Source organism: Corella eumyota, chromosome 4 (genome assembly GCF_963082875.1).
Source record: "Corella eumyota chromosome 4, kaCorEumy4.1, whole genome shotgun sequence".
NCBI classification, from domain to species: domain Eukaryota; kingdom Metazoa; phylum Chordata; class Ascidiacea; order Phlebobranchia; family Corellidae; genus Corella; species Corella eumyota.
Genome location: NC_137493.1, coordinates 9,397,939 through 9,422,541, shown reverse-complemented (window position 1 = coordinate 9,422,541; position 24,603 = coordinate 9,397,939). Strand labels below are relative to the sequence as shown.

The window sequence follows — 24,603 nt, the reverse complement described above, 5'->3', positions numbered from 1 at the left end:
GTTGTTGCTTCTACTGCCCCCGTGTGGCTGAACAAAAAACAATATAATAACCGTGGTAAAGCGCTATTTTTTTTAAATTTTGTTTTGTTTATCCCCGGTAACTTTTTCGGATTAAAAATTATTATTATTTCAATACTTTATGGTTTTAATAGTTAACCAATTTAAACAGTATTCTACACACCTTAAACGTAAATAACTAATTTTAAAACTAGTAAAGTTTTATTTTTATTTTCTAAGAAGCGCTAAAGTAAAAAGTTGGCTTCAAATACAAAAGGGCAAGAAAGATGACCATGCAAATCTGTTAAACAAAAAAATACACAATGGAACTACAAAATAATAGGTCGTAACTAGAGCACCCTTTTAAGAACATAAAAACACCCACCAAATACGACAACTTGGTCTAAAATATATATCAGCAAATTCTATTATTATTATTATTTAAATAAGACCGTTAAATAATAACTACTAAAAAACTCATTTTCTTTGCATTTAGAAGAAAAATGTTGGCAGTTAAACTTTATGCTATTAAAATTAGATTACACATCCAAAGCGTAGTAAATCTGTGGTCTTTTTGAAACCGGTCGTTCAAGAGATTTGTAATTTCTTGTAGAGCGTTGGGGTTTACATTCAGCTCCGTCGGGGTTAGTTCTTGGGTTCGCTACAATCAAATTAAGCCGATAAAAATCACTTGATCGTGACGTCATAATAATACCCTCCTGGTTGGCTGTCGATTTTCTTTTGTTTATAGTCGATGCGTAGGAACAAGAAGGAGTGTATTGCGTTGGTTTGCTACTCAAATAAACGTAATCGTCGTTGTTGGTTAACTCTTGCGCACTCTCAGAATTCCACCACGGTGACGTCATGGATGACGTCATTTTGTCGATATTTTCGTTTGAGTTGTACATGTTGTATCGTTTCGCGATGTTTCGAGCCCGGCTTTTACTTCGACCAATCCTCGTTGGTTCCGGTTCGGTGATCTCATCATGTGGGTTGTAAACGTCACGTGACGCAGTAATCGCATCTGTGCTTCTTGATCTTCTAAACTGGTTGCGATCAGAATTGCGATAATTTGTGGGGTAATTAAGCTGTGACGTGGGCAGAGCTGATTGGGAGGCCGACATGTCCGTGTATGACGTCACCTTATCTGGGACTTTCTCGCGGAGGGATTGACGAAGTTTGTTCAACAGATCTTCAACCTTTGCCTGGTAATCCACCTCGGGCGAGCATCTACTATCGAAATCCATTTGTCGATGAGTTATGTCAGAAAGCTCAGGGCGAAGAGAACCTGTTGATTTTGCAGACGTCATGTTGCTATGGTTTCCCATATTTACATAATTTCTATTATAATATCTGCTATCCGTGATATCGTAGCGACGGTTGGCGTCGTTGTGATATTTTTGTTTTGATTTGTTCCGATTGTTGACGTCATAGTTAGAAGATAACATGACGTAATCCCTTTCGGTCGATTGAATATCGACCATGGATTTCGGTCGCAAGTTTTTAGGACGTGAAGTCAGTTTAATAATCTGTTGTGCTAAATCATTAGAATGTGGTTGATTGTGACGCAACACTCGGCTCGATGACGTAGAGCAGGTTTCTGCAATCTTTTTTGACAAGTTTTTGTTGTCATGAACTTCCAAGTCGTTCGATGTCAAATCTAACAAACTTGTACATTTCAACTTTGGGGACAAGAGATTCTTTTTTGCTTGATACACGTGATGGCGCTTTGGTGACGTCACTCTCCCGTCTGCGACGTCACGGTTAACATTTCCGACGCTTCGACTTCGCTGCTCAGGTGTAAGTTTCTTTATTGGGGTTGAGTTGGGTTTGAAAACAGAGAGAGGCGGTCTAGGTGATTGTCGAGGATTGGAACCGACTAAGTGTTGGGTTTTTCCATTAAAACTTCGAGATCTTGCGAAGTTGGATTGTTGATTGTTTGTATTGCTACATGATCGAAGCTTTGAGTAAATTTGTGATGACGTCAGTGTGTCCTCTGTTAAAGTCGAGTCGATTTCTTTTTGTGGTGAATCCTTCTGTTGTTTGAAAACACTTTTCGGGGTTGAGGTAAACGCTGCTTGTGGGACAACTTTTATTTCTTGGTTCATAAAAGTGTCTTCCAGCGACGTAGTAGTTTCGTGACCAGGTAAAAGGTCAGGTGACTTGTTGTTGGTTTGCACACTGAGTTCAATCGTCACAGGTGGAAAATCACGCTTTGAGTTTACAACTCGTTTTTTATTTGCTATTACGTCATTAGCCATGACGTCATTGTTGCTGTCGATAAACGTGCGCTTGTTGTCTTTCTTTTTCTTGCGAAGTAATTTGGAAAAATAAGACGATAGTTTGTTCGATTTTAATTTCTCATCTGCTTTAGTCATTCTTGTTGTTGTTGGTATTTTGTGATTCGAAGGTATGACGTCACAATTGGAATTGTCTGGAGCTTCTTTTATCGTTGATGAAAAGGAATGAAAATTAGGTTTACTTGTTCTAGGTAAGGTAGACGATCGATCTGAAAAAACAAAACAAACTTTTTAAATTAAATTATAATATCAATTTACTATTAAATTTAATAAAAAATACATTCAAATTTGCAGCGCAAAATTTATAATTCAAGAATTTACTGCTTTTAACTATATTTTATTATTTCTTAAAACTCATACAAATTACTATTCAAAATACTCGTCTAAATTCTTAAATTTAAAAAAAAATAAAACTGCTTTTTTTGGCCAGGCTAACCAAACCTACTTACAGACCCAAGCTTTTATAGCTTTAAGTATCAGAAAAAATATTTAGTCAAATTACGCGCAAAAATTTGAATGATTCATTTTAACACCTTTTACGATGTTAAATTAAACATCGAAGGTGTTTTAGTGTATAACTGTCTCTGTCAACATAACCCAGACAACAGCGAATTATACCTGAATTTCCCTTTTTCGTACCACGTGCAATCTCAACACCCCGCTACTTTTATCACCTAGAAATCAGACTCTTCTACCACTGTTAAATATAATAAAGACTGCGGCGCATTTAATTACTGTTGTTAAACTTAAAACTGCTTTTAATTACTGTTTTTGATAAGAATAAAAGGTTTATTATCACACAAACACCACGCTTATTTTAATCAAGTTTTTTTATGTTATTTTATCACTGAAGGCAAAATAAAGATGTTTTAGATGACCATAAATCAAACTACAAATATGATTTATCTGTAAAATTGACCTTCACTTTACGTCAATATTATGATCTTATAAGTGTTCAGTGATATAAAACGAACGAATACATTTAAACCCAAAACCAACTTTTTATATTGCCAAAACATTAAGAGAAAATCATACTTTTAACTCTTTACAAGTTAAGTCCAACAAAACTAACTTAACATTAACATAAAATAATTTATATCGCAGTGAAAGAGTGTACAGTTAATTGCATTGTTCCTTAGTTATTTATTTATCGCAGGAAACAACAACAAGAAACCTCAACAAAAACGATGACGTCGTTCAACTTAATTTACATCACCAAGTTATCGGCGCAAACCACTAAAGCGTGTCACGTGATCAAAGGCAGACTTTAAATCGCTACTTACTTAAAGGTCGCACGTTTGGTTTAACCTCAAAATAAAAAAGCCAAACTTTCAAGTGCACAAAATGAAATTAACAACAAACTTGATATACCTTAAACATAGAAAGTAATTAAATTGTTTAAAGTACAAATACATAAGTAAAAATTTGCTATTTCGGCATAAAAACAGTTCCTAAAAAATATTTATTTTAGGAAATGTATATCTGACTTTTTCGATGTTTTTAGTTGTTTAAAGGTACTTTTGCTTATTTACTTTATTTTTTAGTTTTTAAATGTTATTCTCAACATTACAATTTTTCTAAGTAGTATTTTTGTATGGATTTTTTTGTTTGTTTTTGTGACCTCTTTTGTATATTTGTTACTTAAATTAATATTGTTACACCCATAAAATTTAGACAACCGTAAATGAAAGTAAATTAAAAAAATTTATATTCGTGAATTTGTTAAATAAACTTTAAGTTTTGCAGTAACAAATACTTACCTTTACTGTAAGGTCATATTAGCTAGATATCCAATTGGCACAAAAAAATTTAAAGGAAATTTTTAGTAAAAAAGTTAATCAAATATTTTTTTTAAATTTAGGTGCAAAAAAGTTGACACTACTTATTTTTTTCGTAGTTAAATTTTTGTGTCACTAAAATAATATTTAATTATTCATTTCAATTTTGCGCATCGGACAAAAATATTTAATTGTTAATTTATTTTCTTTGGCAACCAATTTTTATTTAAAAATACCTCAACCCAATCCTAGCATAAAATTAGTCACCCATACTTACATTTCAATATACCGGGGATCGCTCTTATGTCGTCACAGGAAGAAGATGTGACGTCACAGTTATCTAGGATATCTAGTAAGATAGGAAATTGATATGTTTTGGTCAAAAACAAGTTAAATTAAATACCATTTTCTCATTACAATAATCCCGTAAATGGCAGTTTTGTTTGAAGTGAAGTAGTTGCAAGTTATTTTGTGTCATTATGTAATGTTATTAATAAAGAAATTAACTGACAACTATAATCTTTGGGCAAAAATGAACAATTACCATAACTTTAACCGAAAGTTAAACCCTAAAGAAAAAAAATGTTTTTATTTTTATTTAACCGAATGTGATTAAAAGTACCTATAACTGGCAAACTAGTTGTCGATTCAGCTTTCTTACATTTAGATTTCTTATCAACATTTCTAATGACGTCATTAACACAATTACCAATTGGGGAAAGGGTAGTCGTTTTTGTAGTAGACACTTTTTCTACGTCACAATATAAGTCAGGTGACGTCATACGCCGATTTTCGGCAAACATTGCATGAATTGGAGAATGATTGGAACTAAATTTAGTAATTTTCAAATTTGGTTTTAAATAACATTTTTATAAATTAATATTTTATTAACCCAATTTTAATATTTAAATAATTTAATCATGAAAGTTGTTACCCTTTTAAAGAAGTTCTTCGTTTTAAAATTGAAGAAACATTGCCTAACTTTGAAGTCTTTTTACGATACTAAAAAATGTACGAAATAAACTTTTAAATATTTATAAAAAAGTTCAATATTTGTAAAATAATAACAAATATGTAATGTTGTGATATTTACCGGCCTGGCAAAATATTGCTTTGTTATTTTCACAAAGATTGAAGCGCAGTCCAAATCACTTAAATGTACATGTCGATAACCTGAGTGTGAAAATAAAAATAAAATGCATAAAAAACTTTTTTTTTTAAATTGTAGATTTGTAAAAAAATGAAATAAAAAACCTCCCCGTCGGGGAATCGAACCCCGGTCTCCCGCGTGACAGGCGGGGATACTCACCACTATACTAACGAGGACTACGACAAAAACATATTAATTTTACAACCAGTTCAGTGACATCGCGTTTCGTTACGTCATTAAAAGCGGTTTATTACTATACTAATTAAAAAAGTAAATCGTTATAAATTAACAATTTTAAAAAAATTAATTATTAAAGCACACATTAGTTATAAACAATCAAAAACTTTTAAGTTACGTCAGTAAATTTTGGATAGGAATACAAATATTTTAATAAAATTTCTGCCAAATAATATGACGTGTCAGACTATGACGTCATGAAATCCTAATTGTCCGTTATATAAATAAAGTGTTTGCTAATCGATTTATAAGTGCCAATTAAGAGAGATTTTGCAAATTAAAACTCCGTATGTGGTGTTTTAAATAGCCTTTTAGTTTTCCTTGTTTACAGCAAATTACTAAAATAAACAGTTTCTGCATTGCCATAATTGGATGACTTTTTGCTAATTACTTAGCCTAGTAAAAAATTGTCAAAAAATGCTTATTATTGAGGTTACGACCGAGGAGAGGACTATATGAAATGGCATTCTCTTTATTTTGTGAACTAAAAAAAAGACATCTTAACTTTATATCGATAAAATAGCTTTAAATCATTGTTGAAAAGTAAAATAAAGAATTAAAACAAATTTAAAAACAATTTTTTTTTAGAAAATATACCGGTATTCAGAGCCTTAATCGCAATCGTTCTCTGTCCAATAAAATCTCGTCCAATCGGATCACTATCCCAAATCACAAACCTTAAGAAAGCTAGTTGTGGATAATCTATGTTAAACACTAATTTTTCGTTCCATACTGGGTTAAATCCTTTAAAAATTAAAAAAAAAAACATCTTAAATTATGAAGAATATTTACATTACCTTTACAAATAAGAGTAAGATGTTGGCGCTATACATAGTACATTTAAAAAAATTATCATAGCATTTAAAAAAAATTATAACTATTGATAAATAGTGTTTTTTTTTATATATAGTTATTAATTTAGCTAAACAAGAGTTTACCGTTATCATCAATAACAGAGGTTTGTTTTTTCATATTGTCTGATGTGACACCAATTATTTCAACTTCAACAAACGGATCGATTATCTAAAAGAAATTATACACAAATAAAAACCTTTTAAACTTAGTATTTAAATAAAAAAAATAAACCCATAAATATAACAAATGGGTATAATTTTTTTAAATTAGAAAACGTCATATTCAATTTTAATGTAAAATATATTAAGTTTTATTTGTATTATGAGCAGTATTTTTTACATTTACTTTATGAAACACACTTATTCTTTCGCCTCGGTTAACACCGAAACTTTGAAGCGTTTTAGTCGTAGTCCTCGTTAGTATAGTGGTGAGTATCCCCGCCTGTCACGCGGGAGACCGGGGTTCGATTCCCCGACGGGGAGATTTTTTTAAACATTTTACAAAATATTTGTTTTAATATTTTAACCGGTTAGTTTTAATTTCCGGTAGTTAATAATGTAAAACCTTAAAAAAAAATTTTTTTGGCAAAAAATATCAATTACTACTTGTCAAATGTTGGCAACAATAGTTGTTATTTTTTAGAAATTAAAATAATTAATCACCTCGCCTCGCTCTCCTAAAACACTGTTACTCGGCTTCGGAAGTTGCTGTCCACTTATGACGTCAATGGTCAGCTGCAAAACTTTTTTGTCACGTGGGTGTGACGTAGTTAATGGGTTAAAATGCTCGTCCTAAAAAATAAACAAAATTTAAAGAGGATTCGAACTCGAATAGCCCAAATTAAAATGTTTGAGCATAATTTCTAAGAATAAAGGTTAACCGAATTTTATTTGTAAAAATACCATAATTTAAAAGTCACTAGGTTATTTTGGTTTAAAATAATTGATAAAATCACGTTTTCGTTGTAAATATGAAAACGTTAAAAAAAATATTAACATAAAAAAACATATAATACAACAAGGTTTAAAAATGTCATGGTTATTACATAGATGTACAAAAGTAGTTACCTAAAGTTTAACTGGTTATGTTTAAATTTAATTTTTTTTTTAAAACATCAAACAAAACTTTTTACTAACCCGTACAAGACATTGAGGTTTTGGTACATAACCATATCCACCATTTAACTGGAATAAAGCTTCGTTTATGTGCATCGCTCTATCACGTGTCTGATGATTTAAAGCAACTGTGACATACAAAATTATTTAAGTAATAAATAACGCAAAAAAATAAAAACGGTTTAAAATTTTAAATTTTACGTAAGCGCAAAACTTGATTAAAAAATCAAAAGTGCAAAACTTGATTTTTTTAAATGAAAACACTAATAATGATTTTTAACATCCTGTTTTAAAAGAAAAATCCTAATTAATTACAAATTGTAGGTTAATTTAGGTACTTAATTAGACATAACAAAATTTCTTAAAAAAATTATCAAGTGATTACAAACTTTTATGAATCAAAAGAGCTTGAATATAAAAGACTTTCGAATTCGAAGAAAATTTGTCACAAAAATCGTTTCTAAAAATTGTACGAACTGCAAGCGGCCTACGTCATCAATTTAGATAATTAATCGATCTCGGAAGCGTAACAATGATTTGAATATGATTTTAAAAATTACTTCTTGAAATCATGAATTGTGTTAATCGCATTCGATGTATTATCACGTTAAATTGCTTTAAAATCATGGTTAACCAAAATCGTTTAAAAAATTCGTGATTTGATTAAGAAAAAATTAAGTAGAAAAGAGCGATTGATATTTAATTATTAAGTATTATTCTTAATTATTTATTTTCTTGTTAGATAGATTACAATCAGTGTAACAATATGAAAGTATTTAGGTTTGTTTGTGTATTATTTCTATGTTTTTGTTTTTTAAAGGAAGTCATATCGCAGGTAAAAAGTATTTAAATTTTTTTAAATATTTTACTACTATAAAAAACATGTAAAAATAAATTAGAAAATAACAATAACTTTAAAAAAGAGAGACAAAAACAGATTTTATTACAATTCTTGGTTAGAAGTATATCAAAAATAATTTAAAATTGTTTTGTATATACAATATTATATAAATAAGATAAATACTTAAAATAAATAATATTTTTGATATTTATGTTTCTGTCATATTTATAACATAACATAATACTGCTATCATACAAAGTGGTTTAATACTACAAACACGCGTTGGCACAAAACTTTATTCTTAAACTTAATGACCACGAACTTATTAGAACTTCCTACGCAAAACAAAAATGATTCTGCCAATCAAAAATGTTTTTGATTAAATAAAAATAAGGGTAACTTATTTGCCATTTAAAATTTATTATGTATAATATAATATATCATCAACTTAACGTTGTTTATTACAGAAACAAGTGCGTTTGTTATACACCGAACAGGATTATCCAGTTTTTAACATTGAACGAACTCTCATTCGAGGAAATCAAACTTGTCAGTGTATCCCGCATCGTCCTGGTAACTTTCAAGCTGTATTGGTGTCAGGTGATAAACACGTCACAACCAATTCATTGTTTAAATCACGTGACGTTTTAAAAGTGGTGATAATTATTTATTTGCGTGTTAGAGTTATACAGAAATGTAACTTTTTTAAGTAATATTGTGTCAATTATTGGACAATATCGATAAAGCGTTCGTTAAAACATGACACATAAGGTGTTATAAATTTAACATGTATTCCCAAAAGGTGATGTATGATTTTATTAAAAGGTTCCCGTTCCAAAAACGTTTGTACTAAATAATTTATTACTTAAATTCGCTGAAATGTTAGCGTGAGAAAATATTAAAAACTTGTCATGATTGCTGGCCAGAAATAAAATTTAAATGACCTTTAATGCTAAAAACTTTAAAATCGGCATTTACTAATTTCTTTCTCAAAATATCGAAATTGCAATTAAAACAAAATCGTTTTAAATTAACAGCATTTTTGTATGCAATAATGATCTTATTTGTTTTACTTTATATTGGCTTAAATCGGTGAGGTGATTAAGGTTTAATGCTTTCTAATAAATATGAACTGTGGGATGGTGTCAACTTAATGCAATTGTTTAGTAAATTTTGCAGATATAATTTAAATTAAAATGTCAATTTTTTTTATATAGAGACTGACTGGTCAGGTTGGTCCGAATGTCAGACTGACAAAGACAGTCAGACATTTCAATGCCACAAAGGAGTTCAATTCAGAAACAAGATTTGTTCTGCCTCCGAGTAAGCATTGTAATTATCTCGCGTGTGTTTAAATTAATTATAAATGTGCAACATAAAAAATCGTTAAAAATTGAACATTAATTAACACACCAATATGTAACAACAAAATTCTCTTATTCCCAAAACACCTACTACTAAAAATGTTACAATCTCACACAGAATAGCATAATTGCAATATCTAAAAACATCAAAAAACAAACAAACAAATTGTATCACAAGCCCAAACAACCTTATATTCAAATTTGTATTTTAAGTTTACGGGAAAATGATTGCAGTATAAGACAATGGAGATATTGTTATCACGAAGAAAGCTGCTTGGGAGAGTGGGTGGAGTGGGTAACACCAGAAAGTAAGTTATTTTATTTTATTAAAATTTAACTCATAAACAAGAATTATTTTAAGAGTTCGTATTATTTTCGAATCTTTTTTCTTTTTTCTTTACGCCAAAGCACGTACAACGTTTAATATTACTCTTTTTTATTTAATTTTACATAATTTCTAACACCTAAATATAAGACCACTTAAAATACCATTGGAATAATAAAAGTGTATTTAAACTAAAATGACAACTCATTTACCTAAAAGTCATAAAATTTTATAACATATTTATTTTAACAGCTCAACAATGCAGTAAAACATGTGGTGGGGGTACTAGAGTTAGGTTGAGAATGTGCACACTTAATCTTAAGATCGGACTCTACTGCGCAAGCGAACATAGAGCCCCTTATGACGTCACAATAATACCCTGTAACACACAACAGTAAGCATCAATTACAAAATTGTTTTCGTCGAGGTTTTTAAACAAACAAAACTAAAAATTTAGTAAACTTAAAAGTCTTAATAATTTTTTGTGCTCACACAACCGGTTACAAACATTTATATAAATAATCAAAAATTTATATCAAATTAATTTTAATTACAGATGTCCATTTAATGACAACAATAACAATGTCACAAAAGAGATTGAAAAAGTTGAAGAAACAAGGTAAATAAAGTTAACTTTTAGCTTTAATACTTAAAGGTTGCCGGAAATTGTTATATTAGTTAACATTATAGTTAAATGCTAATAGTTCATTATTAAAAAAATATACATAAATATTTAAAGTAACTTTACAACTTTGTCAACACGTTTTTAAACCTTTTTTTCAATGTTGTATTTACAGAAAACCAACTGGCGAATTTTCAGGTACGTTTATTATTTTTTTAAATTATATAACGATATTTATTTAGAATTTAAATATTCAAATGAATTATAGCAAAGTCGACATTGTTATGTTGTATTATTTAAACTAGTAAAATTATTAAAAACGTGACAAAACTCAATTTAAACTCAAATTAAACATCAAATACATACTTTTGAGCATTGTTATTTTTTTAATAAAGATTTAAATTCACATTTAGACTTTGACATGAACATTTTAACTTATATTCTTATTGGAGTTAGTGCATTTCTGCTTGTTGTTATATTTTTTCTAGTGGCATGTCGATGTTGTGAGAAGGTAAATATTTAACATTTATTTTAATTACAATACTCTTAATGTAATCACGAAAATAATATACATAAGGTTTATATAACTCCATTATACTACAATTTATGTATAATACATTAAAAAAGATTTCTAACTTTTTAAATCACTTGTTACCCATTTAAAATTTAACACCAATTAAATGTTATTTATTTCAGAAATCTAGGAGCAAATCCATAGAAACCAAACCATTTAAAGCAGTGCGTCCACCCACAACTACCTCAAATCGTACCCAAATCTCTACGAATATCAGAAGACCAATTAGTCCCGCACATAGAGGACCAGCACATAAAGATTTCACACAATACAGTCCCCAGCCACTAACAAGTCAACATAATCAAAAAAGGCAAGCAAATCATCAACAAAGGCATTCAAATCAACAGCTGAATCAAAAGCAACACCGCAACCAACACCGGAACCAACAAAGCCATCGTAATCAACATATACAACAGTCCATATCAACCCCAAACAGTCCAGCATTACCACCAACATTGCGAATGTCATTTATCGAGAACGAGAACATGTTGGAACAACTACAAACTATCCCAAAACGTAGCAAAGCTCGCGCAAGAATTAACAACGTAGAAGTGGAACCTTATGAGTTTGCTATACCAAGAAATACAAGTATTCGTCGTCGTGGTTCAAATGAAATACAAAGACAAAATCCAACCTTAAATGGGCCAACACAAAAGTCAAACTCAAGCGACCAACTTAATATTCCAATTCCAAAGGAACGATATAGAATATCATCCATAACAAACGAACACCAAGTTTCCCCGTCAACATCTCGCAGAATATCACAACAAAGTCGAAACCCAAGTAATTCACAAACTTCTAGCGTCACTCTGCCCAGCCCACCTCCTGATCCTGAGGATGAACACATTTATAAAGTCCCAAGGCGAGTTAGAGACAATTATTCAGTTCCTGTTAAATACAACATGCGAAAATCTAACAGACATGTTTATGACGATATAATTGAGGCAAGAATGAGTGTGCATAAATAACGCTCTTGCCCGTCGTCTGGCGGACAATAATTTTTACAATTTTCTGTACAGTTTTCTCTATTTTTTGTTTATCGCACCAATAAAAACAAATCCAAACCCATTTCTTATTAATTTTTAGTAACTTATTTCGATATAAATACCTTTAATAATTAAGTGAAACGTAATAAAGTTTACTAAGATGAGAAAAAAAAGTTGATACCATAATATTAAATTAAACAACAACATATTTTTGTTAAAAAAGTACGGTAGCCGGGAATCGACTACTAAGTTATTTAAAATAGTTTGACGCCAAAAAACACAAATTAAATTAAAGAAAATCAATTTCGAAACACAATATTTTATTTTATTACTAACAATTTAAAAAAATTGTAAATCAAGAAAAAATTAAGAAAAACAAATCTGCGTTAGTCGGGAATCACACCTGTGCTATTATATAAAAAATTTATTAAAATAGAAGACATTACATGAAATCAATCACACCAAAAATGGTAAAACAAATTATTTAAAAAAATCAACTTTAAAGATCCGGTGTTTAATGCACGTTTTTTCTCGATGACGTCACTGTGAAATGACGTGACATAATTAGGCGGAAACACGTGACTAAACTTATAAAGTGTATTCGAATAAAAGAATATCACGATTTGATCATTTGTTAAATTTTTTCAAGAAGTTTTGACAGCTGATGTAAGTTATTATTGTGACTACTTGATAGCAATCAGACCTCAAGAATCTTCACGTAAAAGTCTATTGGAGTACTTTAAATTTTAAACCAGTAATAAAAAGAAAGTTTAGACAATCAAAAAGTATCACGTATTAATAAATTTATTAAACACTTGAAATGAATTTAAGTGAACTAAAAAAAAATTTACAACAAAAGGTTATTATTTTATTTTAATTTTCAGCTAAGACTAGAAATTGAATTTTAAACTAAAAAAATAACAAACCCAAGAATGAGTGTTATATTTAAATACGCTTTAATATTGACTTTAACCCTATTAACCTACAAAGTCAAAGCCCAAGAATTATCAGCAGCAACTGACGTAATACCTTGCGTAGTAATAGTACGAAGATGCCAATCGAACTGCACGAACGCTCAATATGATATTGTGCGCTGGTCCTTTCATATTTTGGAGGGAAGTGTTATGTGCGAAAAAATTGACGGCCGTAGTCCAGAAGCAGTTAATTTTGTTCGTAAGTATTTGAATTTTATGATATATTTTTGACAACTATTCCGTAAAAATAGCAAAGCTTATGTTCGTATAACAAAATAAAAAAAACTTTTGTTAAATTAGTTAAAGCTAAAATAACAGTCAAACACCCATCTAAACAAATAAATTAACAACTAACAAAGTATTATAATAAACAATTTACAATGAAATAAAGAACACAGTACCAAGAACAAACAAAAGTTATGAAATAAAACACAATACCAAGAACAAACAGCCTCCAAAATTGTTATCTTTATTTACCAACAATTCTATTTCTCTTAACGCTTGATATTGTTAATTTTAAAGAGGTTTACAAAAATGACGTTGAAGCATCCTGTTTACTAAGCAGTAGTGACGTAACGATTTTACGTAATCGAAAATTTTCTTTTACAGCTGACCCTAACCCGATAATAACAAGTTTCGATGTCCAGTGTTGTAAAAAAGACAAAGATTTAACAGAACGAATACCAGTATTCGTTCCCCCGGTAAGTTAAATATTTTTTTATAACTTATTTAAACTTTTGAGAAAAAATAAGGTTAGTAAGTATTAAGTATTATGAAAAGTATTAAGTATTACGGAACAAATATAATCCAATGCAATTTATATTCGAATTGTGAGTCATTTCATTCACAAAATATCAAATTATTTTAAACAGCAAAATCTTAAAAAAGACAAATTAAATTTAAATTATCACAGGCTTTTAAAAATCGTGACAAATTTAATTAAAAAAAAACTACAAAAATGTAAATAATTTTTAAATAGATAAAGTAATTTAAAATTAAGTATTTCAGAGATTGGTTTAAAATTGCTAATTTATAATCCCAACAACTTTAAACAGTTTTACGTTTTAACATGACTTAAAGCAAAATTCAAAAAACTCAACATTTCACGAGTTGTACAAGTTTGAGTAATTGATTTAAACCGGAAAAGCTTTGTTTCTTATACGTCACTAAATATTTGCGTATTCGAGTAGTTTGAAAGAATTCCAATTATTCAATTATTTCCATATATGTTATACACAACTGTTAACGTTTTAGAGGATGTCATAAAGGTTTATATCTAAATGAAAACGCTGCATAACTAAATTTGGGTTGGGCAAAATTGTTGCATCAATTTTACTTATCTTTTCCATTTAAACAAATACAATTTTTACTAATTAAAATTGAATAAAAACGAGTCCAAAGACAATACTAACCGAATATCAAATTTCAAAATATGTCTTTCAATAACTTACATGCAAAAAAAACTTTTCGATAATAAAAAACAAACCTTTATATTTTTTTTAAATTTATGCAATAAGAATGTTTTTTAATAATTTTTTTATTTTTAGGTTACAACTCCAACTGACCCTCTAGTGCAAGCCCCAGCTTTAATAAACGCAGTTTTAAACGGTGTTAACCGTACATTTGTAGGCTATGACAGTCAATTCAGAGAACTTTATAAGTTGGAAGTAGCTATATTGGGTACAATTGTTGGGTGTTTTTGTATTGCCCTAATTGCAACTTTCGTGTGTATGAGCAGGTAAGATATATGTGGAATGTTTTTTTAAATCTTTAATTTAACTTTTTTGTGATTTGCTATTTTCAATGATAATTTTTAGTTTAATATACAAGCAAACTATTATTAAAAACCCTCACTTACGTATAGTTATAAATAAACACAATTATTTATTCAAGTTTTATTTATTTTTAAAATATCAAACTTAGTTTATTTATTAGAAAACTGTATTTTCCGTGAAACTTTATAACTTTTTCTTAAACCATGTAAAGAAAGAAATTAAAGTTTCTCATTAATAATTTCAACGCAAACGTAAAATGTCAAATGTCCTTTATGAAGCATTCCTGTAACTTATTTGAATTAACAAACACATATTTATTAAATGCACGTTGCGTGTCTTAGTATCATGTCATGCCACTCAATTGTAACCTAATTTTAAACTTTCGTGACCGGTATAACTTAAATTAAAAATTCTCAAAAATAAAAAAAACTAAAATTCACTTTTTAAACCTTGGCAAATAAACATTCACATCACGTAATTAATGGAACAAAAATTAGGAAAAGTAATTTAACCATTTTTTATCGTTAATGTAATCAGTAACTAGTATGATAATTAGGATCAATAAATATTCGAGTTTTGCACAAAATTTTGGCATAAGTACTAATTGAATTATAATGAGTTTTAATTCCAAGCATTAATAAAAATATTGTCATAAAATTGGCATAAAACGAAGACCTCCTTTTTAAATACACTATTTTAAAATAATTATAATGGGTTAAAAAAGTCATATTTTAAATTTATATTGCACAACGTATGCGCAAAAAGTTTAATTTTCTATTATTAGGTACAGCACCACGAACATCTGAATATGAATGGTCGACTCTTTATATAATTTTTATCCATATTGCTATTTCACAAATTTGAATTTCTGTATTTTTTACATACAGAAATACAACATCGCAATGCAAAACTAGCACCCGATGCTTTCGTGAAAAAAATCGACATGGACAAAAAGATAATTTTAAAAACAGCACAATCCTTACTTCAACAGGTAATTAACCTTTTAAATCAACCCAAAACCAAATAACAGCTAAACTTTTGAGCAACTGCATGATAAATAAAATGTCAAATATTTTATTAGTGAAATTTAAGTTACGTGTGCAAAACTGTTAGACGTTTTATGACATTTAAAGAAGTTTCTGTAAAATTTTCTTCTGTAAATTACAAAATTTGTCAACTAAGTTACACAAAATTTTAACCAATTTTTAATTCATTTTATAATTACTTTGTAAATTTAGTTACACAAAATTTTTAAATGTTAATCAAAATTATTTTTACAATATTATATTCTAGATAGTAGCAGCGAAAACAAATCCGATTATTATGTCACAAACAACCGTCGCGTTCGTAGCGAGAATCCCCAGTTGGCTACCGACGAATTCACAACCCATCGCTTCTTTTCTAGCGACTACAACCCACACAGAAGTACCCAAAACTTTGAAATTAAAAAAATCACGGCAGTTCCAGTTCAAACCACAACAACTACCTCAGACTCCTACGTAGGCATGGCCTCGATAACCTCACGTCAATCAAGCACACCTGCCAGCCAATCAGAAGTCCCGTTGGAGGATAACTACGTCGAAGCCCCGCCTCTCAAAAGTCTACGACGCAAAGCGGACGTACCAGAGCAATATTTGTACAACAACGTGAAACCTAACAACGTCACTAGCGCAGATGAGAGTCAACCTTACAACATATTCGTTCGCAACACTTCAAGAAGTAATGACGAGTTTACTAACCTGAGTTTTCCATTATCGAGCGAAATTGCAGCCGTTTAGAATATCACGATTTCAATGACAACCTGAACCGAGCATGTTAATTGTGACGTCATCGGATCACGCGTCGGTCACGTGACCGAGATTCGTGACTGTTATGTTATCAATCAAGTGTCAAAACGTCACACTGCGGCTAACGCGCGATGTTTCTTTTTAGGTTTGATTGTAACATTTTTTTATTTGGCACTTGCGCGGTTTGTTCTGTAAATTTTTTTTTCGCCATTTTTTTATTTCTTCATGTTTATTTTTAACGCCGAGTCATCTTAATAAAATTTTAATAAAATATAAATTACGTGCAATTGTCAAATATTCAAGATAATGCCAGAAAGTCAGACTAATGAAGACTGAACAATGATTTTAAATGCTATTTTTAAAATTCCCGTTTTATAAGAAATACAAAATAAAAAAATGGTAAAATGGTTATCCAATTTTAATTAAACTTTTTTTGTAATTCAGTTTTTATCCTTAACACGCATGAAAAAATCTCCTCACAATAAATTTAAAGTTAAATTAGTCTTTAATTGAACCGTGCGAGCAATTCACCAACCTCAGTGTAAATTTAAAGCAAAATTACGGTCTATAAACTTTAATTGAACTACCAAAGATTTAAACTTTCAACAAAATCACACGATATGTTAAACACATGGAATTTTACATGACTTACCAAATAAGGAATTCTACAACGCGTACTAATGCCAAACAAAATACATCAATCGTTGCATTATTTTTGCAATATTGAAATAAAGTTTAAAAGTTTATATTTAACGTAGATACAAAAATGTTAACTAATACCAAACAATGTTATTGTTATTAACTTGACACCACGATATGTAATATTGTGTAAATATTAAGTTTTATTTATCCTCAACATAAAAGGCTGAATTACAAAGCATATGCTAGAAACGACGACTTTTTTCCATTTTTAAAACAGAAAAACAAAAACAAAACTTACCAAGTTGACACCCCACATTCCAATATATAACCGGGTTAAAATTACTCGAGCTGAAGCGAAACGATGACGGGTAGATTCTGCTCAATCTGTTTCGATTTAACCTGATCATTTCAGTCGTTTTAGACATCATCAGGTTTTGGGCCCGCTTTTCATTGAAAGACCACACACTAAAACCACCTGAAATCGCAACAAAACTTTGTTAGTATTTACGTTGTGTTAATAATATAGTATTATAAATAAGTCCAAGAAACATTTTTCCAAATAATAGGCCTTGGAATAAATAAATCTGTCGTATGTACCTCGAATAAATGACCGAAAGCAAATATGCAGTGCTTTCATTTTACAAAATTCAGGGCGTTGGTTTAACAAAATTACTATATACAAAAAAAATAAAGGTGTTTGATGCAAAGTTGTGTTTAACATAATTGTATGATACCTTTATGAATTCCATTGAACCCCGGAAATTCGACAGACCTCGTGTAAATCACTAAATCCGATAGGTGGCGTGAAAGAACACGTTTCCGGCCTGCCGATAAAACAGTTTCTTTTTGTTAAATACTTTTAAATAATCCTTTATTAAGTATAATAGAAATATATTTTAAAACAATAAAAGTATGTTTACACAAAATGAATATATTTTTACCTTCTACATTACCAGCACAATTAGGGTCCATTTCACTGTTGACACTTCCTCGTTTAGTAAAGTTCTAAATAAATATTTTTTCCTTTAATTTAAAGAATAATAGTGTAGTGAACGTACTTTTAGTTTTTGTGAAAAATATATTGGATTTTAAGATAAGAAAAAAAGAAATTTACTCTTGCACTCATAGAAAATTTTTTGCTTATTCTTCTTCGGAATGTTGGTTTCCCACTGACGTCATTAGATGATGACGCACGTTGCTCTGACGACGTCATTGTCACGTGGTTAGGAGTGTTTTCTAACGACCTACTTCGACACTAAGACAACAAAATACAAAAAAATGGAATGTTTTTACAAAATTAAATTACAAATGTATATTACAGTTTTAATAAAAATAAATAAATAAGACTTTAAATATTTTAATAAAAATGACATACATTTTCTTTTACGTCAGATGACGTCAGCACAGATTTTCTAAGTGATCGAAAAGGTAAAAACCATTTAAATTTTGAGTTCGACATCTGGCTGCATTGCTAGATAAAACGACATATTATTAAAACTAAATAAAAGTTAAATAATTTAGCGTTTACAAAATGGTTAAAAATTATTAATTTAAAATCATTTAAAAATACTTTTTAACAAATTGATCACCTTTACGTTTCTCATCATCTCAATTTGTGGAGCATTATTATTAGCAGAAGAAGATGCTTCTCCATACTCCTCCTCCTCCTCTTCGTTTTCACTCGCTTCCGGGCTTACTTCTCCTTCCATCTTGCTCGGGTCAAGATCACCAGCTAATTTCTTGCACTAAAAATATAATTTTTATTTTTGCTGTAGTACAGTAGGCGGTGTAAATTTAATTTCAAAATAGTAAAAAACAATTTTTCGTTTTAAAGTTTTATTGTTCAACTTCTGCAAAAACTTTTAAACTATTTTCAACTCATTTTAAGGCTTTTTAAAATTTTATATCATTCGTAATAGAATTAAAAACATTTAAGTGAAGTAATATGTCGAAACAATTTACGTTTTCTATGGATAATTGGACAATAAGTAGTGGTAAAAATTATTAAACATTTACAAATAATAAGCTTGGTTATTAATTTTTAAAATTCAGTTCATACAAACATTTTTATAAAACTACTAATACTTTAAACTATTATTAAAACTTTTAATACATTCCTGAACCTTATTTTGTTTAACCTTTCTTCAAGGAACCCGAATTTTTAAGTCATTTAAAGTATAATCAAAAACACGATCTTAAACAAATTTAAATAATTTAAAATTCTTACTTTAATTAAAATTTTTCCTCTTAGACTTAAAGGTGAAGGGAAAGTTGTCGCATCAGAGTTTCCAACATCGAGTTTATCCCCGAATATTTCTTTCATTATATCTGCCATGCGGCGCTGTTGGGGCAGACCACAGTGGTTTTCAATAGACAGAATAACAGGATATCTAAAAAAATATAAAATTATGATAAATCAAAATAATTTGTTTGGCTACCATTAAAATTTATTTCCTTACGGATTGTTAATAAAAGAATGTTTGTCAATAGTTTTTATAACGTCATAGAAAGAAATCTTCGAAGTAAAAGTGTAACCATGGTGGATAATTGGTTCACCATTTGGACCATCCCAACAATCAACTAAACAAATGATACAACAAATGCTAAAAATTATTTTACAAATTTTAAGAAAGTATTTTAGAGAAATTAAATTCAAGTGAATTTAAAAAAAAAATTTTGTCAACTTTTGTTCTAATAACTTAGCTTGAAAAATAAATAAAAATTAAAGTGTATCAAAATACAAAGTTTTATATTATAAAATATAAATCACAAGCGTTCGAACCAAAAAAATGCAAGAAATAGTTAATTTCTTTGACTAAAATTAAATTTTATTTTAAAATAAACGAAATTTAAACCACTTACGTTCCACGCATCTACAACCCGCGTTTAAAGCTTTCGCATAAGCAGAAACTGAACTATGACTTGTCAGTTGATCACCGACCAAGTAAGTGTTATGAGACGAGTTTATAAAATAATACGAGAGTGGTGACGTCATGCCCATGTCGTTCCCTGTCGTTGCTTTCTTGTCAATGATGTCACAACTGGAGCCTTGAATAAAATTTGAAAATCCTAAAAATAGTTTTTTGTTGTTGTTATAAAAATTGAATGATATATGACGTAATAGTTTAACGACGTCATTGTCACCTTCAAATCCAAAACAATTATTCTTTCGAATGACGTCATCGGTTTCGTGTTCCAGAATAAATTGATGGCAATCTGACCTGGTTGCTTGGCACTAAAACAAAATTATTTTTTGCAGTTTAATTGTCCAAACAAAACCACAATTTAAAGCTTAATAATTAATATTACAATATTATGTGATTTGTAACGTTTGTATAAGCAAATCAAATTTCGTAAATTTTATAATAAAATTTTTCAAAGAATGACGTAAAATAAAATGTAAAACAAATATTACTTTTATAATAAAATTTTCCATACTATTGTTAATTACTGTTTGTGTGTAAAGTTAAGTTAATTTTTCAAATAATAAAATTTCTTTTACCCATGCTTGTTCTTTATGTAAAAACTCCAGCAATTGATCAATGGAAATTCGATCTTTTTGGTCAGCGATTTGTGAAAATAATTTTAATAACTCGCTCCTTACTGACATCTTTCGGTAGAAAGAGAGAAATTCGTCAAAAACTAAGTAACCATCGCAATCGTCAATAGTAGAATCTGCCTCCTATAATATTTAAAAAATATTTTTAAGCAAAAAAATAGAAAAATAACTTTTACAAATATACTGTGCAAAGATTAAATTAAGAAAATTACTCTAGATTTAATTTCTACTTTGCCATGTTGTAGCGGTACGTATTCCTAACTAAAAAAATTATTACTTACTAGCAGTATTTTTTCTTTAAAAATTAAATTTTGTTAAATTACAGGTTACTAATAATAAAATCAAATTAAAACGTGCAAACCTGAAGTTGTGCAAAGGTAAGAGGTGTAGAAACATGCGCCACCTAGAGGATAATACAACAACGACAAAACATAAAAAACTACAATATAAAAATACCAACAAACATACATTTAGGTGCAAATTGCAGACAAAAAGTGTTTTAATTTAAAAAAAAGAATTCTACAAATTAAAGTCTATATTACAACACAACATACAAATTAAATTTTTAGTGCTTGTTACCTTAAATAATTTCTTAACTTTTCTTTTTGGTAAGTTAATGTTAAGTTTTCGCATAAGCAACATGATTTCATCGATGTTTAATTTTCCGTCCCCATTCTTGTCAGCATTGGTAAAAGTTTGCCGAACCCAACTACAAACAGAAAAGCAGAACTCTTATAACAAATTTATGCAAAAAACAATATTAGTTTTATGTTAACCATCTTAATTTTATTATACCATTTAAATGAACAGGTTAAAATTTATTGTTGATGTAATTCTACTTTTTTCATTTTTGGTATAATTTTAATGTTCAATTTTTTTAATTTTTATTAAACTTTACTTTTCTTTGGATAGTTTAAACGAAGTAGTTGATTTAGTAGAAGGGTTGTTTGTTGTTAAACTTTGAACATATTTCAAACCTTGAATCCATTTGGTTGCCGTGCTTTCTGATTCCGCGATCAAAAAAATTCGCTCCTTTTTAAAAAATTTTAGTTAAAACATGTTTAAAAAAGTTGCGTTATATTTTCTGTTGCACAACAAGGTTTTATTTGAATTTTATAAGAACCAACAAAAAATAAACTAGATAACAATAAATTATTTATATTATACAAGAAAAAATCAATATTGAAAACTGTTAAACATAAACGTTCTTTAAAATCTAATTTAGGTACTTCTTGTTAATTAAAAAGTTACCTCTTCTCCGAACTGTATTGTGACGCAACAATCAGCTTTGTAGTCACGTGACAGCTTCTCGGGTAGCAAACCTTTATGTATTCTCGTATTGGTATTCAATAAAACTTTAAAATAATGAATAAAGTTTTATCATTTTTGAATCACTTGCTGTAAACGATGTTTAAAAATTTAGAAAAGTGAAAGAAACAAAAAATTATTTATTAAATTATCGTGATTATGAAATAATATTAAACTTTTGTTATTAGAAAGAGTTCAATTATAAAGTTAGTGAATATATTTACAGGATTTAGGTATATAAACATATATTTTAAAAGACCGTATAAATAAAATTAAAAAAAGTTAATACACAAAATAATCATTTTAAAGTTTACTTGAATTTTTCTTCTTTTTTCTTTTAGATTTCCACTTTAATTTCTTTTTGTCAAAATCGAGAAAAATTAAATTTCTTTCAACAGAAAAAGAATCAAAAGAAACAAAAAATTCTCTTCCGCTTTGCATTTCACTTAAATAGTGTTCGCCTAAAAAAAATAAATTAAAAAGCGCATTAAAGATTAATTTTAGGGTAAATTGTAAACTCGACAATCATTTATCAATATAATGTAACATTTCTTGCCTAATAAATAATTTAAAATTTGGTATGCCAAAAAAATACTAAAGATATAATTAAATATATACAGATATCCTTAGTTAAAAAAATGACATATTTAAGTTCAAAGTAAATGCATATTAAAAGCCGATTAATGAATAATTTAAAATTTGTGGCAACAGACCGAATATTTAAAAAAAATACATTAAAAAGAATAAAATCTTTTAACTGTCTTAGTTTATCGATTGGTGAACATTAAATGCGTTTTAAATAATTAAACTTCTAATTAATTATGTTTTATTAATAATAAAAAGACAACGAATTTCCATTACTATTAAAAAATAAATTAAAATAAGTCGTTTTAAGAACACATCAAAAATTGAAAACCAATAAAATCGATTTTTTGAAGGCTAAGTCCTGTTGCATTATAAAAGTAAAATGTAATTATTAATCTACAATATAATAACTAAGATGTACTAATCACAAATCCAAAAATAAATAAAACAAATTAATTAAACTTTAGCACTCTAACAAATAGTTGTTTACGTGAATTGTTACGTCATAGTTGTCAAGTAATTACGTTATAATTATGCACCAATATTACGTAATCGATAGAATCAATGTAATCCCCGTTTTATTTTGTATTAACATTTGCTTGATTACGAAATGTTTGCATTTAGCTTATAGCAAAATTTAAAATATAAAAAATAATTAATAAAATATATGTTGTTTATCATGACACAAATCGGTAACGTCCTTATAAATAATTTAATAGATTTCCACTTTATATAAGCAAACATAAAAAATAATAATTAAAATATGTTTTTGTTCTATTTAAAAATAACTTAATTTTTCTAATAATAAAATTATTAAAAAATGTTTTTTTTGACTATAGAGTTTAAAATTTAATTTTAACAACACAGATGTTATATAATTTTACCGTTAACATCACATTCTTTTGCCATTTCTAAATCCAATTTTCTAGTTTCTTTTGGCAGTTCTAAACAAAACATCTATTAATAAATAAAGCCTAAAAGATTCTATGTATATATATAAATAAATGCTGTTTGTAGTGACAGGCTAATAATAACGAGCATATATTGATTGTGAATTGCATATTACGACTTATAAAGTATAAGGCGGAAAATCGACTTATTATTCCACTGCAAAAATATAATATGTAAAAGCCTATAAGGTAACAAATTATAAAAAAAAAATTTACCTTTTGATAATTGTTCCATTCTGATGTTGTATATTATCACAGTGTTGTCATAGCTTTATTATAGTCTTATAAATTAAAAAAATATTTACATAATGTGCGGCAAGATCAATCACCAAATAGTATATTTGTAAGCCTGATAAAACAAGATATATGTAAGCGTTTCTAAAGTCAACTAAATGATTATTTCATCATTTTTACTTTGCAGTTCCAATTACTGTTTTATTACATTTGAGGTTTTCTGAAATATAAATAAATATGTACTATAACCCTATATACCTAAGCTTACTATATAATCCTTACGATAAAATATTGTCGTTTTATAATCGCGAGTATCAATATATTATATTGTTTTTAATAACCTTTCCGGTTCTTAGCGAAAAAGAACTTTATTCCAAAGCACGACATTATAAAAACAAATTATAGAAACCATGGCAATAAAAACTGCCTGACAAGTTTTAAGGTAATAGCCTAAGGCCACGTTATGTATATTCCAGCGTAAAACACTTCATAAAGTATAATAAATAATTTACAATATTTCTAAATAACAACAACGCGGTTAAAAGTTACAAAATTTTACTCAGGTGCGAGTTATTTATATTTATTTACAAATAATAGATGTAGAATATTTTTAAATTTTCAATAATTGCCGATAAAGCGAAAACA

General features: G+C 28.6%; 2 protein-coding genes and 2 non-coding genes across 5 annotated transcripts; 2 read left to right on the top strand and 2 right to left on the bottom strand.

Annotated features, from left to right (window-relative positions):
* Positions 1-225: 225 nt before the first annotated feature.
* LOC145751370 (1-phosphatidylinositol 4,5-bisphosphate phosphodiesterase eta-2-like) lies at positions 226-24,075 on the bottom strand. Of its 2 annotated transcripts, XM_082567492.1 has the most exons (27): positions 23,941-24,075; positions 23,659-23,718; positions 22,504-22,650; positions 22,133-22,236; positions 21,780-21,913; positions 21,461-21,590; positions 21,243-21,284; positions 20,825-21,004; positions 20,467-20,557; positions 20,185-20,391; positions 19,782-19,902; positions 19,550-19,712; positions 18,912-19,067; positions 18,698-18,793; positions 18,437-18,577; positions 18,264-18,327; positions 18,057-18,146; positions 17,621-17,797; positions 7,454-7,560; positions 6,980-7,108; positions 6,401-6,485; positions 6,060-6,206; positions 5,169-5,248; positions 5,010-5,077; positions 4,698-4,903; positions 4,353-4,424; positions 226-2,506 (listed from the first exon to the last, which is right to left on the bottom strand). In XM_082567492.1, the coding sequence occupies exons 1-27, from the start codon at positions 23,957-23,959 to the stop codon at positions 537-539; spliced, it is 4,986 nt and encodes a 1,661-aa protein (XP_082423618.1). In that variant the 5' UTR covers positions 23,960-24,075; the 3' UTR covers positions 226-536. The 2 variants fall into 2 exon arrangements, with proteins under 2 accessions (XP_082423618.1, XP_082423619.1); XM_082567493.1 differs by lacking the exon at positions 21,243-21,284.
* Positions 5,330-5,401, bottom strand: Trnad-guc (transfer RNA aspartic acid (anticodon GUC)). Its single transcript has one exon. It is a non-coding gene; the product is annotated as a tRNA-Asp (tRNA).
* Positions 6,728-6,799, top strand: Trnad-guc (transfer RNA aspartic acid (anticodon GUC)). Its single transcript has one exon. It is a non-coding gene; the product is annotated as a tRNA-Asp (tRNA).
* On the top strand, positions 13,049-16,847 carry LOC145751374 (uncharacterized). Its single transcript, XM_082567501.1, has 5 exons — positions 13,049-13,317; positions 13,728-13,819; positions 14,666-14,856; positions 15,781-15,884; positions 16,187-16,847. The coding sequence occupies exons 1-5, from the start codon at positions 13,077-13,079 to the stop codon at positions 16,669-16,671; spliced, it is 1,113 nt and encodes a 370-aa protein (XP_082423627.1). The 5' UTR covers positions 13,049-13,076; the 3' UTR covers positions 16,672-16,847.
* Positions 24,076-24,603: the final 528 nt, after the last annotated feature.

What these genes read in the sequence shown, in the direction of transcription:
- LOC145751374 (XM_082567501.1), top strand. Translation starts at nt 13,077, where the DNA reads ATGAGTGTTATATTTAAATACGCTTTAATATTGACTTTAACCCTATTA. An exon ending in TACCAGTATTCGTTCCCCCG is followed by an intron (nt 13,820 to 14,665) that starts GTAAGTTAAATA and finishes TTTTATTTTTAG; the next exon opens with GTTACAACTCCAACTGACCC. An exon ending in ACTTTCGTGTGTATGAGCAG is followed by an intron (nt 14,857 to 15,780) that starts GTAAGATATATG and finishes TTTTACATACAG; the next exon opens with AAATACAACATCGCAATGCA.
- LOC145751370 (XM_082567492.1), bottom strand. An exon ending in CATCTGACGTAAAAGAAAAT is followed by an intron (nt 18,578 to 18,697) that starts GTATGTCATTTT and finishes TTGTTGTCTTAG; the next exon opens with TGTCGAAGTAGGTCGTTAGA. An exon ending in GAATGTGGGGTGTCAACTTG is followed by an intron (nt 7,561 to 17,620) that starts GTAAGTTTTGTT and finishes TGTATGTCACAG; the next exon opens with TTGCTTTAAATCATCAGACA.